Raw genomic sequence first — 17776 nt, 5'->3', positions numbered from 1 at the left:
AGATGTAAGAATCCCCCCCCCAACAAGAATGTGTATTGAGACCTGTACTTTTTCATTCATAATCTAAGGTTTAGGTGAACAGTGAGGTAGGTTTCAAGGGAGCGGTAACAGAGAGTTTCCTATGGAATGACATTTTCCTGCCTCAAACAATAATGATCCTACTAGTGGTCCTAGTGCCCACTATAGAACTGTCCTTTTTCTACATGATCTGAGGTCTGGGTAAACTTTGAGGTGGCCAACTTTGCTGATGACACCACATCATTCAGAGTGATAAAAACAAAAACGGACTCCAAAAGGATCTCTCCAAACTGGGTGAACAGCCATCTAAATGGCAAATGCAATTCAATGTAAGCAAGTGTAAAGTAATGCATATTTGCGGGTGGGAGGGGGGACTAACCAGAAAAGAGACCTTGGAGTCACGGTGGATAAGTCAAAAATGTCAAGTGTGTGGCAGCTGGGAAAAAGGGGAAATTCATGTTAGAGATCATCAGGTCCTGAAAATAAAATAAAATAAAAATATCATAATGCTTCTATAGAATGCTATGGTGTGGCCACACTTGGAATACAGTAAGGCCCCACTCATATGGCAGGTTACATTCTGGACCACCGCTGTAAAGCGAAAACCGCTATAAAGTGGAACTCATTGACTAGAATGGCGCACAATGCCCGAAAACCGCCGTAAAAGCAGAACAAGGGCCATATGAGTGGGACTTTAGTCTAATTACATCTAATTGAGACCGCTGCATTAGCGAAGAGCTGTAAAGCAAAGCGCTTTAAAGCAGGGCCCTACTGTACTGTGTATAGTTCAGGTCACCACACCCCATAAAAGATATTGCAGAGCTGGAAAAGGTGCAGAAAAGGGCAACCAAAATGATCAAAGAGGTGCAGCAATTCTCTTATGGGGAAAGGTTTTTAGTTTAGAAAAAAAACAAGTAAGAGGGGACATGATAGAGGTATATAAAAGTCTGACTGGTGTGGAGGATTTCTCCCTCTCTGGTAATACTGGAAGCCAGGATCATCCAATGAACCTGAATGATGAAAGATTCATGACAAACAACACCTAGCTGTCTTCACCCAGCAAACTGTTATACTATGAAATTTGCTACCACAAAATACAGTGATGGCCACCAACCTAGTTGGCTTTAAAAGAGATTAGATAAATTCATGGATAATCACTGGCTACTAGTCATGATGGCAATGCACTACCTCAAATATCAGAGTTGGTACACTGAGGAGCACAAATGGGGAAAGCTCTCTTACACTCAAGTTCTGTTTGTGGGCTTTCCAGAGACTTCTGGTTGGCTATTGTGAGAGCAGGATGCTGGACAAGATGGGCCATTGTTGTGTTCTTACAACCCTGCACACATCAGCAGCTACATAGAAAATAAGGTTCGGGCAATATGAAAAGAGGTGTAAGTGACTTCAGCAGAAAAAGAAAGGAATCAAGGATGCTATTACCAGGGCATATTGTGATTATAAACCCTGAATCACGTAATTTATTTCAGTCAAATCTATCTTCCATTCATTAGGGACATGAAAACAAATAATGCCAGGACCATGAGGTAGTAATTCTTAATTTTGCAATTATTTTTGTCAGAGTGTATTGCATTAAAAAATGCTTGGAGAATCAACCCAATGGAACTTCATTAGCTGCCAGAGCAACACTTTGTTTCTATGAAATGAAATTAATCAGATTCAGTATCTTGAAAATAAAATTAGCTGTAGATTATTTAAAAGGTTATCTTTTTGGACTACATACGTATCAAGTTATGATTGATTAAACTATCTGATGAACTGTCAGGTACTTCTCAACCCCCTGAAAACAAAGGAGGAATGAACAACTCAATTAAAATTTCCCTGATAAATTTTAACTATCTGGCAACTTAAGACAACAAAATCAAGCATGACAAAGTAAATGGTTTAAGGTTTTTTTTCTGTCTTTTCTTTTGCCACAATATATATTTATTAATAAGATAATCTGAGCTTCAGCAATAAAAATATTACATTTGGAAATTGGCTTAAATGATGATTTAAATGAATAATCATAAATGTTTAGTGGCTTTGCTCTGTCAGGACAGAAACTTTATCCTGTTCAAGCACAACTCTAAAAATATTTGAATGATAGTATGCTCTGACAACAATTAGTTCCTCAGGGCTCTTGCTGTCAGAATGAGGCATTGCCTTTACAGAACAAGCTAAGTAAATTTTGCCCTATTTGTCTTCATACCGATAGCCCAAGGTGAACATTTCCAGCTATTAGTTTAGCCTTAGCTCTTTCTGAATGTATTTAATATTTTTATTGCTTATCTATATTAAAATTTAAGGAGTTGTATCCCTGATTTCGAAACACTATGGAATGAGACTGCTCATGTGAGTGATCATCGCATTTTGCAGCCTGAGGCAACGAATAAACAATATTTAATGAGTAAACTATGGTATAAGAAAAATACTAGATTTTCAAAATGTTTTGAGTTTAAATTTTTATATTCTGTGTTTTTAAATCTGTTTTATATTGTACGTTTTTAAATCTGTTTTTTAAATCTGTCATAAGTAACCTAGAGACCATTGGGTATGAGGTGACTACAAATAAAATAATAATAATGTAGATAGTGAGTGTAAACATTTAGACATCTTACTGAATTTAACTGGTTTTCTGCCTGTCTTTTAACATCCAAAAGTGAAGCATTTCATATTAAAAGAAAATCTAAGAGGCAAATACTTGACACAATACTTCATGTACTCTATTCTTGTAACTTAAATGTGCTTTAATTATTTTTAATATTGTATTTTAGATTTTGTAACCCATCCTCAGACCTATTGGTGAAGGGCGGGCAATATAAATAAATAAATAAAATGATGACGATGATGATATATAATGAAGTCCCCAACCTTTTTTTATTATTAATGAAAAGCAGACTTGGGTACTATAATTTTGAGTGAAGAAATGGCTCAGTGGAAGGGTGCTTACCCATTTCTCTCTCCATTACCTTTTAGCCATATCAGGCTACTTTTTTACCCATGGAGTCCCAGATGCACAATTACTCTACTGTCCTGTTTGCTGACAGCCCAAGGCCAGCCTTGGGTTGTCAGCAAACAACAGCTTTTCAGAAACTTGGATATGGAATTATAGAACTGTAACCTGGAAAAGCAGAAACTAGCTCCAGATGGATGATCAATACTGTTGCAACAGAATTTGATGTGAAGAAAAATGTCAATTTGCAGGAGTGGCTTGAAGGCAAACTGCCTGCAAACAAACGTCAAAGTGGTCTTTCCAAGATCCACTGATGGTGCTGACAGCACACCTTCAAAGGAGCTCAGCACTGATCAAATGAGAGCAAGCCCCTTTGAAGGTGTCACCAGACACCATAAGTAAGCAGCAGGTAAATGAGCCTAGGATTGTGTCCTAAGTCTTTTGTTTCAAGGATGAAGCCTAAAGGGTTAGTCCAAAGGCTTTAAAGACAGGGTTGGTTTTGAGATGGGACCTGAAGAAGAAGAGAAAGGTGGCAACCCGTGGATGTTCTGGGAAGAAGGTCCAGATACAAGGCACAGAAAGGCAGCCTAGGCACAGTGTTTTCCTCTGCTCTGCCGACCCTAGAAAACTTTTATGTACACACTTGTGTGTGCATTTTCATTGACAAAAGCATAACATCTATGCATTCAAAATACTGCTTACTTAAAAGATGTCTGCCAGAGATCTAGAACAGCCAACATAGTGGGATTCATTGCATGCAAATTTTCATTTATATAGGCACGAGCTGCAATGTAGGACTTATTCCAAGGTTTGGGTACTACTTCCATTCTAAAACACAAAAACAAAAATCCACAAATCAGTAATGCCTAGATCCCATGAGACACTCAGTGGATATATCTACTTATTACTGAATGTAAAATTCAAGACATAAAACCCAATTCCACTATCTTGTCAGAAATTAAAAACACTCTCCTGGGTAAACATATCAAAATTAAATAGGGGAGGGGGTAAGTGTTTATTCTGAGTTTTGAAATTATTTTACTAAGCCAAAATCCCTTGTGAATTCCTTGGCCTTATCAAATTAATTAGCCATATGCATATAATTTAGGCAATTAATTCACCAATTAGAACTGTTTTAGGATTATAAGTGTAATAGGAGTCAAGAAAGTGACTAAATCTGCCAATGAGTATGAGCCATTCGTTCAAATACAGGATCCCTACAGAGCACAATGAAGCCTTTTCATTTTACCTCTGCTGCTGGTCTTTGGCTGGGCAAGCATAGTGCTGCTTACATTGCAATGCACCCAGCTGTTAGTTTAGTGTTCATGGATATGTGTTTTTTCCACAGTGGACCATGCCCAAAGTGGTTCACAATAAATATTCAACGAATATCAAAATACAGCATCATATTTCAACATAATTACAAAGTGTGTAATTGAATTCTCATAAAAGAAAACCAACAATTCAATAAGCATATCATAACCTAGTCAGTTTTGCAACAAGATATAGTCCATTAAGCCAATTAATTCACATATAACAATCTAATAAAAAAGCAAGATCAAAATTAACAAAACAAAGCGCGGAGGGGGGAAGTTAAGCGAATCATTGCTCCTAGTAGTCTTGCTGTCCTCCAAGGGACCACAGCCGCCCACTTTACATTGTTAGGGATCTTGGGGATGGGGTTTTCTCGACATGCTAGCTGTTCACAGCTAGAACCGTAACTTTCCTCCAAGGAAGCACTGGCAAAGGAGAATGCTGGGAAGAGGCAGAGGTAGCAAATCTTCTTCTCTAGCCACCCCAGAAGCTCTGGCCATTAGTTGCCCATTGTGCCTCCCATAGGGGCATCCAGTAGGTCTGTTTCACATGTATACACTACTTGTGAGACAGCCAATGAGAGACAGCAAGAGAAGCAGAGATACAGGACTCCATTGGGCCCTACAAGGATTCCTTCCTGCAGGCATAACTGGGTGCCAAGAAAAAATGTGTTGCATGTAGTTTTTGTACTTTTTTGTACTTTTTTTGTGTTTGTACTTTTTTGTACTTTTTTGTGTTTGTACTTTTTTGCCAAAAAATCCTGTTGTTTATACAAAATGGAAAAAATGGAAATGGACTGCCTTCAAGTCGATTCCGGCTTATGGCGACCCTATGAATAGGGTTTTCATGGTAAGCGGTATTCAGAGGGGGTTTACCATTGCCTTCCTCTGAGGCTGAGAGGCAATGACTGGCCCAAGGTCACCCAGCGAACATCAAGGATGTGTGGGGATTCAAACCCTGGTCTCCCAGGTTGTAGTCCAACACGTTAACCACTACACCACACTGGCTCTCTCAGTTGTTTATACAACGAAACCATAAAGGGCAAGCATAATGAAAGTATCCCTATATGTTTTTATGCATTAAACTTACAATCTGCAATACCCACAGTTCAACTTTCAAAACTTGGCCCAATGAAAGATATTTCTCACATGTTTCCTATTTTGTGGCAGTAACACTCTTATTCAACACTTATCATTGAAAAAGAAAAAATATGAATGGGCTTTGTTGTCTGGCTTTAGGGCTTTCGCTTGTAATAGCACCATGTTTCATTTGCAGGCATTTGCTAGCCACCATCAATTGTGTTGTATAATCATTTTAATAAAAACAAGTTGCATAGTAAGTGTTAAATTAATGCTAGCTACAACTTTTCAAAACAGCAAAAATAGTAACTCCATGTTTTCCTTTAAATAAGGCTGAGGGTTTTTGCCATTTTCTGCTCTGACAGTTTACTATATATTTCTCTCTCCCCAGATCTGTAAAACATGTATCCACCAGAACATGATGTGCAGCATTCTCAATACAGAGCAGACAAGAGAGAACACCACACTATTTTTTAAAGGCACCTACAATATGCTCTGTGTTGTTTGTGAATGTATGAACCATAGGCTGAGTGAAAACGGACCATTGGTCTCACCTGAAGGGTGGTTTCCCCGGGTATCATACCATGCTAATACAGAGCTAACAAGAACGACAAAGAACAAAGTCAGAGAGAGCTAAGGCTAAAGGATTCAACCTAGGACAAAGGCAGGAATGGAATGGGGTCAAACCAGATGGAGCAGCTGAACTCTTGATTCCTGCATTCCTGCCTTTGGACACTAGGAAGCACTACTACCCACCTGATGGTATGCTACTGGGGGAAACAAGATTCACAAAGCTAATGGCAGGGAGGGAGCAATGTGGGAGGAAAAAAGTAGGAGGGCATGCTATGCATTAATCTATCAAGCAAACAAAATTTAGGATATGAGCGAGCATCAGAATGTAACCCCGTTTGGAATTACTACAGCTCTGCTACATTAATTCATATGCTTAATCTGACTGCTGCTGCACATTCTGAGATCTGTTCAGAGCATGGACTCATGTGTTCCTGGCTTTTGCATTCTCTTGCACAACTCCCTCAGAGGCACTGATTCCCTCTCAGTACAGCCAAAGGAGGACATCAGGAAGAACCACCAAACTCAGTAGTCTTGGAAGATCCCAGCGCAACTACCCTGGGATTCTTCCGGCTGGTGCTGTTGACAGTTATAGACTGGTTGTACTATGATTCCAAATTCTGCAATCCTGTACAAAATGGTTAGTACATTTGTTTACTACAAAGGTTTACTTTTCAGTCACTGCTACTAGGGGACAAATATTTGGTCTAACCCAGTATTTTGTAGGATCCTTTTAAAATGCCTTTTTTATGGCCAGAGGCTCCACCTAAAAGCATTGCACCACAGCTAGAAATCAAGAAGTGAAGCTTCTCACATGCCTGTATTTCCATACAGGGCAGAGGAAGCCATCTGTTGAATGGGGTGTTAAAGCACATGCAATGCTTGCATAAGATCTCAGCTTTGGCACCTCTGGTTAGAAGGTATGAAGCAGTAAGCAGGAAAAGTCCCGCCTGAGCCCTTGGAGACCTCCTGCCAAGCAGGATAGATAATAGTGGCTTCAGCAAACACTTGGTGTGACTCAGTTTAACAGTGCAATCTTATGCATGGATAGTTTGAAGTAAAGCCCACTGTGTTAAATGGGACTTACTCCCAGGAAAGTGTGCATAGGACTGCATCCTAAGACACCTTCAGATATTCTGCCTGTTACATTTTCTAGGCAAAGGTTTCGAAGTCTCATATTCTTACTCTTCACGATGAGGTGGAAGAACTTGCTTCTTGCCTTCCTCTTTTTCTCTGGGGTCTCTTAAAACAAAGTCAACTAAAAGAAGGCATTAAAAACAGAGCAGAACACAAATAAGCACAGCAAAACAGACAACAAAACTGAACCAATTATTTTTAAAAACTTCAAGGGTGTTATATAGGAGTAACTGAAAGCAATGCAGTTCAAAGTCATTTAAGAATGCTTTGCAAAACAAAACAACTGTACATAGAAAGGCTGAACTGGCAAAAAATTAAAAGCAGCTGGGAAATAACACCCTAACAGTGCAAACTTATGGATGTTTACTCAGAAATGAGTCTTCTGGTGTTCAGTGAGGCTTACTTCATGGTGTGTTTAGGATTATAGCCAAAGAAAAACTATGGAGAACAGCGCTCCCTGCCCAGAATGAATTGAAAGTTTTTCCAAGAGGAACTGTTTGTTTACACTAGAAGAATGAATGTATGCATGCTTTTCGTAACACTCACTCCAACTACAATGCATTTACAATGAACATTGGCACATGCTCTTCTATTAATAGCAAGGATGGAGAAAATATGGCCCTTCAGCCTCAGTCAGCATGGCTAATGGTCAGGGATGATGATGGGAGTTGTAGTACAGCAACACCTGGAGGACCGCAGGTTCCCCATCCCTGATTTATAGATATCGGTCAGCCACCTACAGACAACATGAAAGGGGGCCTTTTCAGTAATGGCTCCAGATTGTGGAATGCTCTTTCCAGAGAGATACGCCTGATGCCATCATTATCAACTTTTAGGCACCAGGAAAAGACATTCCTGTTCACCCAGGCATTTGGCTCTTAACTGGGGTCATTTGGAATTATGATTCCCCAGTCTGTATTGGTGTTCATCTTTTACTAGGGTGGGGTAGGATTTGTCCTTTTTATGCTATTGCAGGATGAGCACTTTCAGTTAATGTTTTTTATACAGTAGGGCCCCGCTTATACGGCGGGTTAGGGACCAGGCCCCCGCCGTAAAGCGGAAATCGCTGTAAAGTGGAACCCATTGACTTTAATGGGTCGCGTCGCACAAAAATGACGCAAAAATGCCGCATAACGGCAAAATCGGCTTTAAAACGAGGAATTTCCCGATCGAAAGCCACCACATCAGCAGAACGCCGGAAAGGGGAACGCCAGAAAGCGGGGCCCCACTGTATTGTTTTATGTATTGTGAATTTTAAATTTTTTTATTAAGTATGCTTTTATCATTGTAAGTCACTTTGAGACATTTTATGTAACAAGCAACAAATAAGTGCTAATGCTATTAATAACAATTACAACAACAACAACAACAACAACAACAATAATGTGATCATCATACTTTCTCTGTTCCTGTGGGGTGCTGTTGAAGCTCAACAGGCCTGGCAAGCTCTGCTTAGAACAATCCCACATTCCCAGAATCCTGGTAATTATTTAGAGATTCCTCTGCAAAGAAGTCATTCTAGAAAGAATTTCCTCTTTACCAATGCATGGCTGCTGGGCCTCACCAGTACCCCGCAGGAACTAAGAGCACCACCCCACAATCGTCTGCATTTTAGAAGGGAACATCAGTAGTGGTGGAAAACTGCTTTTCAGACATTTGTCCCTTAGTACTTACCTTTTCACTGAGAAACCTCTGATATTCCCAGGAAACTTAGGGTCCTCTACAACACAGCATGAAAACAACTGGGCAAAACCGTACTTATGTTTGGACAGAATTCATAAGAACTGGCATGCACTTTGGATGTCGAAACCATTCAAGTCGGTTTCCACCAATTTGAAAGAGATGAGCTTAAAAATTTACCACAGATGGTATAGAACTCCAGTTCAAAATAGCCCAAATCACATCCATAATGAACTCTACCTGTTGGAGAGGGTGTCAGGAAAGAAGTACATATTTTTATCTCTGGTGGACCTGCCCCCAAATTCAGATTTTTTTGGGAGAGGTCCACAGAGAACTTCTCCAGATCACAGGGGAGAATATTATATGTTCCGCTGAGTTATTTTTATTATCTATATTTGAAGATCAGAACTCGGATGTAAAATTTAAAGAATTGATATCTCTATTGCTCCTGGCGGCACATCAGATGGTGGCTCAGAAATGGAAAGAATTAAAAGACTTGAATATATCAACATGGTTGAGAAATGTATGGAACACTGCCTTATCGGAGAAAATTATCCATTCACTCAGTTTCTCTCGAGGGCTGGAAAAGGCAGAAAACTTCAATGCAATGTGGTGGAAATTTATCACGTACGCTTCGGAGCGAGATTTACAGGGAAAATTGTCAGCTGCAGCAAAATATATATGGTTGAACTAAGTGACCTTTCCTTTCAAATGTATGAATAAGTATGCTACAAGTTACATCTTCCCAGGGGGTTGAGGGTGGGGGGAATTATTCTGTATTGGGGGAGGAGGTATGGTATATTAAATAGTGAGATAGTATAATCTAAAGTGACTTATGTTTGTATTTTACTATATGGAACAGTTGGTATATGTAAGATTTAATAGAGTTGTTCCTTAATACAAATTTAATAAAAAAAATGTTTGGACAGAATTCAAAACTGACCTTCTCCAATAAATAACAAGTTACATTTGGCGTTACCTATTGCTTTCTTTACACTGAGAAGATAGTCCTCTCTCATTTCATCTGAGAGAGCATAGATGCTTTCACTGAGCACTTTTAAATGTTGTGGTACAAGTGCCAAGACATGCTCCAGCCAGGAGTCCTCCATTGGGGCCACATGTTCTGTATCTATCCCATGGCGAATGTAGTAGTAGTATTTCTGCAAAATGAGAACATCACAGGAGTTGCACACCAGAACAAACCGCTATGAAAAACAAACATTAATTTCTAGTGTCAGTGGATGCATGAGTTTTTCCTAATTTAACACTAAGAGATAAAAACATTTGTGAATGTGCTGACTACAATTAGCCTGCGTATACACAGCTGTTTGGTATTTAGTTGCACATTGCGAGCTAGACTTTCCACTTCCCCTCATTTGCCATTTCAATCTTATAACCTCTTAACATATGGCTCAGGAATCTGTGGCCCCTCCAGATGTTGTTGGACTCCAGCTCCCATCAGCCCTAGACAGCATGGCCAATGGTTGGGGAGTTGGTCCAACAGAACCTGGAAGGCCTTAGCTTCCCCGTCCCCTCTCTAAAAGCACTGAAAACCCTCAAGCATGATCATCAGTGGTGTGTAAGGTGACATCAATCTGGAGGTCTCCTGACGTTGCTGCCACCTTGCACTGTCCCATCCCTGTCCTGGTGGGCAGTAATGCTGCTGATGGAATAGCAGCGCTGCCTCTCTGCCCCCAAGCACCACTGCTGCACAGGCTGAATCCATCAATTGGTGAAATCCTAATGTTTCAATCCTGCTTCTTTTCTCTTCCGTCTCTGTTTGACAGACATTCAGTTCAATGAATCATTGTCTTATTTACCAAAATATCTTTCTCTATTGCTGCTGTCTCTGATGTGCCAGGTTTTGCTTCTTCTAAGGAAAGCTCTTCTTCCTCAGTAAGGTCCGGTTGCCTAACAAAACAAACACAACAACTTGATCTCAATGGTTTTCACACACCAACTGGCAAATCAATCCTAATCTGCAGACTTTTTTCAGTAAATTAGCAGCAACAGGATTAACTCAGCCTCCTGTTGCTGGGCAGGAAGCTCTGTTCTTAACTTCTTTCTCAAAACTGACTTTTTTGCCACTCGTCCTTTTAAAGAAGATATTTTGCACATTTGGAAGGCAAAAGCACTTTTCTAAAAATTACAAAGAAGCTCACATGATGATGTTAACAAGAGCACTTCTGAAATTTTCCCGGTTCTTTTTACCGCCAGTTTTTGCTTTGGAGGTTGATGGTCCTGCACCAAGGTCACTCGCTGGAGGCTCCTGTAACTTACGTTTCTTAGGCATCTGAGCCAGATATTCTCCTAAGGGAGGAAAGGAGAGATTCTGTGTGGTACCAGCTCAAATCTACAAGTGATACACAGTAGTATAGTTGCACATTTAGAAGTGCAGGGTCCCTTCATGAGTCATGCCATGCCCACTTGCAGCCTCTCTCTGTCTCTTTCACACACTCTATTTGAGCAACCCCCCCTTCAGTAAGTAAGCACAACTGCACTAGTGATGGGATCAGTAGTCGTCATGCATTCGCCACCATTCTGCCGCCACCAATCTGCCATTACTCCCACCTCCACATAGAAGAAAGATGCAGAAAAGGGGGGCCTCCCCCAAGCAACCGATAGAGCGGAGGCCTTAGTAACAGCCTCCCCAGCAGGGTCAGACCATGGAGAAGAAACAGGAAGAGGAAACACCACACCGCCAGAGCAAGTGACAAACTGCAGGCTGGGGTGGGCAACTATTCTCTTAATTCTGACCTCCTTCCGCAGTTGGAATTAAGTTGAATTTTCACCCACCCCAGCCTGTCTCCTGCCCTGTAGTGTGGCGCCTCCTCTTCCTGTTCCTCTTCCTCCTCCGTGGTCTGGCCCTGCTAGGGAGGCTGTTACTAAGGCCTCCATTCTATCGTTTGGCCCAGGGGGCCTTCCTCTCCTGCCTTCTTGTTCTCCATGGGAGTGGGGCGTGTGTTCGAGGGGGGCAGGAGGGGGTCATCTGCAAAAAAGTAATGGGACAGTGTCCCAATACATCCCTACAGGACTACTGGTGACACGCATACAACAAAAGTCTGCAGAATCAGTTTCTGCCTCTTTCAATGAGAATTAAGACCTCCCAGCCTCTTTCTGAATTATCACTTATCAATTAAAATGACAAAAGGTTTAAAAGTTACACATTATTTGAAGATATCAAACAAGAGCTCTCAAGTCAAATCTTAAAAGTCATAGGGACAATCTGACCAGCTTCTAAGGGCTAAACACCGAATGCTTCAATACTGGAAGGAGAAGTCTAACTCTCCCACCCCCAACTGTAGAGAGGACATGACTCAACTGGCAGCATATGAGAAGATGATCTTCCACAAACACAAGAAAGATGGGAGGTTCTCAGATATATCAACTACTTATTCAGATCTATTTGTTTGGATATCTGAGTACTGGGTTGGTCTATACCACCAGCAGTTCCCCCTGCTCTGCTTCCCCTTCTCCCTCTTGTCCCCCCAAAATGCACATACAGAACACATTGTCTTGATTTATTATTTGTATTGTTTTGTTTGACTGTACTTGTTTCATTTTGGAAAATTAAATAAAAACTATTAATAAAGAAGTCAGGCCTTGGATTATTTTACAGAGAGATTCAAAGCCTGTCAACTATGATTTTTTGTGAGCTATAGTTACCTATGCATTTAACAAGTAATCTTTGAGATATAAATACTTTGAACCATACACCTCAATAAGCTGAAGGAATGATATCTACACCAGCAGACGTACTAAAGTAAGAGTCTGATCCTAAACTTTGCTCAGTCAATAATTAGCACTTAGCATGGAGTGTACTAATCACCTTATCAAAGCAATGTCATGAAGTTATGTCAACAGATAAATTTGATAAATTCATGGTAGGATAAGGCTATCAGTGTCTGCTAGTCATGATGGCTATATAGTACCCCCAGTATCAGAGACACTATGCCTCTAAATAACAGGTGCTGAGGAAAATGAGTGGGTGTGCACTGTTGGGTTCATATCCTGCTTGATGGCTTCCATGGGCATCCGACTGGCTACTGTGGAAACAGAATGCTGGAGTAGATGAACCTTTGGTCTAATCAAGTAGGGCTCTCTTATATTCATAACACTGCAAATTGCAAGCCCTATCAACACTGCAAGTTTTGAAAGCAGATACATGAAGGCAAATGTTCAGAATTAGTTTTAAATCTAATAGATCAGGGCTGTTTCACATCTGTATCTTCACCTCCCGATGACCGTAGCTCTAAGTAATCACCTGCACATAAGAATGGGCATCACAAATTTACTGCCACAGACTGACCTTTCATACTTCAAACACAATGGTTTTCTACTGAATCTGTTCACATTCAGCAGCAAGTCACCAAATGATTTACATGCATATGCAAAGAAGGCCTTAGTAGTATGATACTTTTTAATTAATTGATTGGGCTGCCTTTTGTTAGTGAATCAGATGCTGGCCCAATATAAGCTATAACCTTATATTGAGCCAGTTCATACATCACTTATTGACTCAAGTGAGCCCTCCATGCATGAAACAGCCATCACATATTGATCACACAGCTATAATCTAATGACATCTCAGCACATTTAAAAGAAAATAATTTCAATGGGCACACATCCCAGATGAGAACGCTAAGTGAGGGGATCTCATGTGATAAGCACACGTGTGTGAATCAGCTCCTTGAATCTGTGGACAGATTCTTTAGAAAAATGGATGTATCTTCACATTTGACTTATTCAAATTTTATAGCAATTAACCATGTTTACATAAATCACCTTCTGTCCAGCTGTATTAGCTGAGTAAGCAGAAGTAGAGGGTTTGTCTCCCTCCACGTTAAGAGAGGGGCCATATGTCAGACATTGAAATGGCTTGTCAGAATTACATAAAAAGGAAAATTCTGCCAGTTCAGCTTTTTCCATCACAGTTCAACTGTTTTACCCAACAGATTTTTTCCGCCTTGGGGATCCCTGGCAGACTGTTGGGGTATAAATCTTTTAAATAAATAAATTCTGTACAGCTATTACGGATCCAGAAATCCCATCAAGAACAGAACTGCCCTGCCTACAAACAGAGAAGGTTGGCCTTGCGATCCTACAATGGAGAATGCATGACACGGCTTTATGAAGTTCACAGTCAGGCAAGAGACAACAAGTGGGGATTCTTAGTACAGGGAGAAGTGGAAGGCCAGACTTCATTCAAGAGAGAACATTAGTGTCTATTGAGACATTTTCAGACTTTCACAAAGCACAGCCTAGCTGGCTGTGGGGAGAATATTTTTCCCTGCACATTCCCATTATGTTGGATTAGGGTGGCCTACCATCAGGGTAGGCCACTAGTTAGAGGCAATCTGTTTATTAGGACAGCAAACACAGACATTTCACAAACTAGCAGAGGAACTGGGCATTATTTTAAATTCCGTTTTATTTCCATTTTGGCCATAAGCCAAAACCAAAATGTAAAAATACAGTATGTAAAATGATCCATAACAGAATCCGTATCTTTCAAGTTATTACAGTATGTGGGCCCAAACGATCACGTCTAGTGATGCTCTACTAACCATTTTCAGTTCTAACCATATTCAGTTTTACCCAAGCATCCAGTTTTATGCTTACCAGCTGTTAGTTCATTTTTTATCATGAACTCCTCTGGAACATTAGTGTCTTTCTCTCCCCGCAGGTGGAATGACGGAGGATTCTGATACCATAGTGGCTTACAGCTTATCTGAAAGATTTAATTCCATACCTTCACAAAAATGCAAACAACCATTTCCTGATAATCCTTGAAGCTATTCACAAGCCATTTAAAAACTGTAACTTGACAACGTATAATATCAATAAGAAGGAAACTGAAAAATAAAAGTTTACAAACCTGCAACTCCATTTCCAAAAAAACACAAAAAACCCACAAACAAACATGCAGCTAGTTCAGTAACTGTGGATGTGATTTGGACAAGGATGTGCATTTAGATGCACATTTGCACTGCCAGGCAATATAGGGAAGAAGGACGTTAACATCCATGGATCTCTCTTGCTGGATATTTTCCCCAATCTAGAAATCACTTTGTGCTTTCGATAAGTGCTTTGTGCTCCTGAAACAGATGTCCAGCACCTACAAACCCGCATTTGATGCTGTTGCACAGGAAAGGGACAACAACAACAGATCCAAAAGCCAACATTCAATACCACTACCCACAGGTTGGCATATGTGGGTACTGATCCATCAAGTTGCACATATGTGCACACATGCATACAAGCAATGCTATTCAGTCCTTGGCCATCCTATCCAACAGATGCAAATATAGCTTGCTAACTTCCAATGGAGATGAAAACCGGAGCCACTATGAGTAGTTTCCCTATGTATGGCACTATTGGCACACAATGTTTTGCTACTCATGGCTGCCTTTGGATCAAAGCCATTGCCGGTACTGTAAGAGCATTGTTCACCAGGAATATTGTCAATGTAACTTTTTTGTGCATTGATTATTTTGTGAGCTGCCATTGAGAAGAGTAGCAGCAGAGTAGCAGGTAGACTGTCAGACTACAGCTGAAGATACACAGGTTTATTTAATTATTTATTTATCTATAAAAATATTTGTATAATGTAATGTTGTTGCAGTAAAAACATCAAAGTGGTTTATAACATGTTTAAAGCAACAACCATAGAATTAAAAAAAACATTAAAAATACAATAAAAACAAAGGTCAATTGTTACGGAAAAAGTAAATTCTCTAAGCCTGGTGAAACAGAAAGGTTTTCAGCAGGCGCTTAAAAGTTAAAACAGAAGGTGCCTGCTGAATCTGTTGGCAGAGCATTCCAGAGAACTGGGCTGATGACACTGAAGGTTTGATTTTGTGTCGATGTTAAATGACCCTCACAACTCAGGGAACAACCAGAGCCGCTCCTACAGAAGATCTCAGTGATCAAGCTATTGATAAGTTATTTGTAAGGAAATGGACTGCCTTCAAGTTGATCCCGACTTATGGCTACCCTATGAATAGGGTTTTCATGGTAAGCGGTATTTAGAGGGGGGTTACCATTGCCTCCCTCTGAGGCTAATCCTCCCCAGCCGGCTAGGGCCTGCTCAGCTTGCCATAGCTGCACAAGCCAGCCCCTTCCTTGTCCGCAACTGCCAGCTGGGGGGCAACTGGGCTCCTTGGGACTATGCAGCTTGCCCACGGCTGCACAGGTGGCAGAGCACGTAACCCCTGAGCCACTCACTGTGGGGGTGATCTTTAGCTGGCCCTTGACACCCAGGAGACACGAGCGGGGATTTGAACTCACAGACTTTGGATTCCCAGCCAGGCTCTCCTCCCCACTGTGCTATACCAGCTGATATAAGTTATTTAGGGCTTTATAAATTAATACCTTGAACCTGGCTCAGTAGCCAATGGGCAGCCAGTGCAAATGTTTTAGAAGTGATGTCACATGTTGTCAGCCATATGGTCCCATCAGCAATCTGGCCACTGCATTTTGCACCAGCTGAAGCTTCCGAACCAGGGCCAAATGCAGCCCCACATAGAGCGCACTTCAGTAATCCAGCCCCGAGGTTACCAACACATGGTAATGTCCACGCAAATACAAAGCTCACTGAAGGACTTTGGGCCAGTCGGTATCTCTCTCAGACTAACCTACCTCACAGGGTTGTTGTAAAGATAAATGGGAAGGGAACCATGTATACCACCTTGAGCTCCTTAGAGGAAAGGGAGGATATAAATGTAATAAATAAGCTATTCAAGAGATATGTTTGTGTCTTCTATTCATTACAGTTTTCTCCTTAAAACTTGTACATTTTTGAATGCTTAAAAGTGTTTAGCCAAAAACAATTACCTTATTCACCAGTGGTAAAAATTTTGCTGTAGGCTTCTCTAATTTCCCTTTGTTGGGTGGTTTGGACTGTAAGGTGGGAAAAATAGAAGGCAAAATAAAATACATGTACTTCTAATATGATACTTTAAAACATGTTTCAAGGCTGCGGTCCTAATCACATTTCGTAGGAGTAAGCCTCATTGAGGACAATAGGAATTACTTCTGAATAAACATGCCTAGGCTTGTATTCTTATTCATTTCATACACAACAGTGCCAACTTCTTTCTCTGGAACTACATACATACTAGTACATATTTCTCCCGTTTTCTTTAGCAGAGATTTTGAAAGCAGTAAATTTAAATGAAGGATGGAAGTGGTCCTTCTGCATCCGTTTCACTAAACGGGGTGGGCTTGCACATCAGCTGCTGGAAACTCCCCATAGTTTAAAACAACTCGGTCCCAGCTACTCTCTGCCAGTTTGGAGTCACTAATTTACCTTTCTCCAGGTTTTGAAACAACCAACTGAAATATGACCCAGTCATCAAATCAGACAATTATCTCTCAAACAATTTCACAAGCACATCCCCTGAGAGAAATATGAAAATCTCCAAAACAGAGATTCAGATATTGTAATGGATGTATTTTAACAACAATGCAACACCTATTCAAAGCCACCACCATCCTCAGGGCATTCTGGTGCACACATGAAGCTCCTGTGTGATCTAGTTTTCCCATTCAGTTCAGTGGAATAGGAGCTCCATTCATACACACGGAGTGAAGAGTGCACAGTACTGCTCTCAAACAATTAAAGTCCTTAGGGATATGGCATCTGAGTGTACACATGAAGAGGCCTGTTCTTAAAAACTAGCCAGGCTCCTGTGTCTTTCACAGTAGCCTGACACTCTGTATTCAGATGTCATACCAAACTATGGCTTTTTTCTGAATCACTGGCCCAGTTCAGATGTAATGCTAAACCATTATTAAGCACTCCACAAATTAATCTACTGAAACCCTTGGGCTTGAGCGCTCTCTGCGTCTCCTCCAGTATACACCAGACTGGAAGCATCTGCTTCCTGGTTTATACTAACAACACTTTTGGAAACGGTGACGAGTTTAAACTACGTTTTATTGGGACAAGCCAGGACCAGAAACCATGGTATGATTTTTGGCTCGTTTCACTAAAGCTTAACCAAAGTTTGTCTTTGTAGAA

General features: G+C 40.7%; 1 protein-coding gene across 4 annotated transcripts in view; it reads right to left on the bottom strand.

Moving 5' to 3' along the window:
- The window catches only part of DNAH7 (dynein axonemal heavy chain 7), a 214745-nt gene that overhangs the window by 186417 nt on the left and 10552 nt on the right, over nucleotides 1–17776 (bottom strand). For 2 of the 4 annotated variants that reach the window (XM_061608175.1, XM_061608178.1), the window contains exons 2-8: nucleotides 16588–16653; nucleotides 14374–14482; nucleotides 10914–11061; nucleotides 10572–10662; nucleotides 9731–9911; nucleotides 7120–7192; nucleotides 3674–3799 (exon numbers count right to left, since the gene is read on the bottom strand). In XM_061608175.1, coding sequence (XP_061464159.1) covers nucleotides 3674–3799; nucleotides 7120–7192; nucleotides 9731–9911; nucleotides 10572–10662; nucleotides 10914–11061; nucleotides 14374–14482; nucleotides 16588–16653 — 794 coding nt within the window. The remainder of the gene's footprint in view (nucleotides 1–3673; nucleotides 3800–7119; nucleotides 7193–9730; nucleotides 9912–10571; nucleotides 10663–10913; nucleotides 11062–14373; nucleotides 14483–16587; nucleotides 16654–17776) is intronic. The other 2 variants (XM_061608177.1, XM_061608176.1) reach the window with 2 other exon arrangements.

This window comes from Rhineura floridana, chromosome 2 (assembly GCF_030035675.1).
Source record: "Rhineura floridana isolate rRhiFlo1 chromosome 2, rRhiFlo1.hap2, whole genome shotgun sequence".
NCBI classification, from domain to species: Eukaryota; Metazoa; Chordata; class Lepidosauria; order Squamata; family Rhineuridae; genus Rhineura; species Rhineura floridana.
This window is presented reverse-complemented; position numbering and strand designations above follow the sequence as displayed.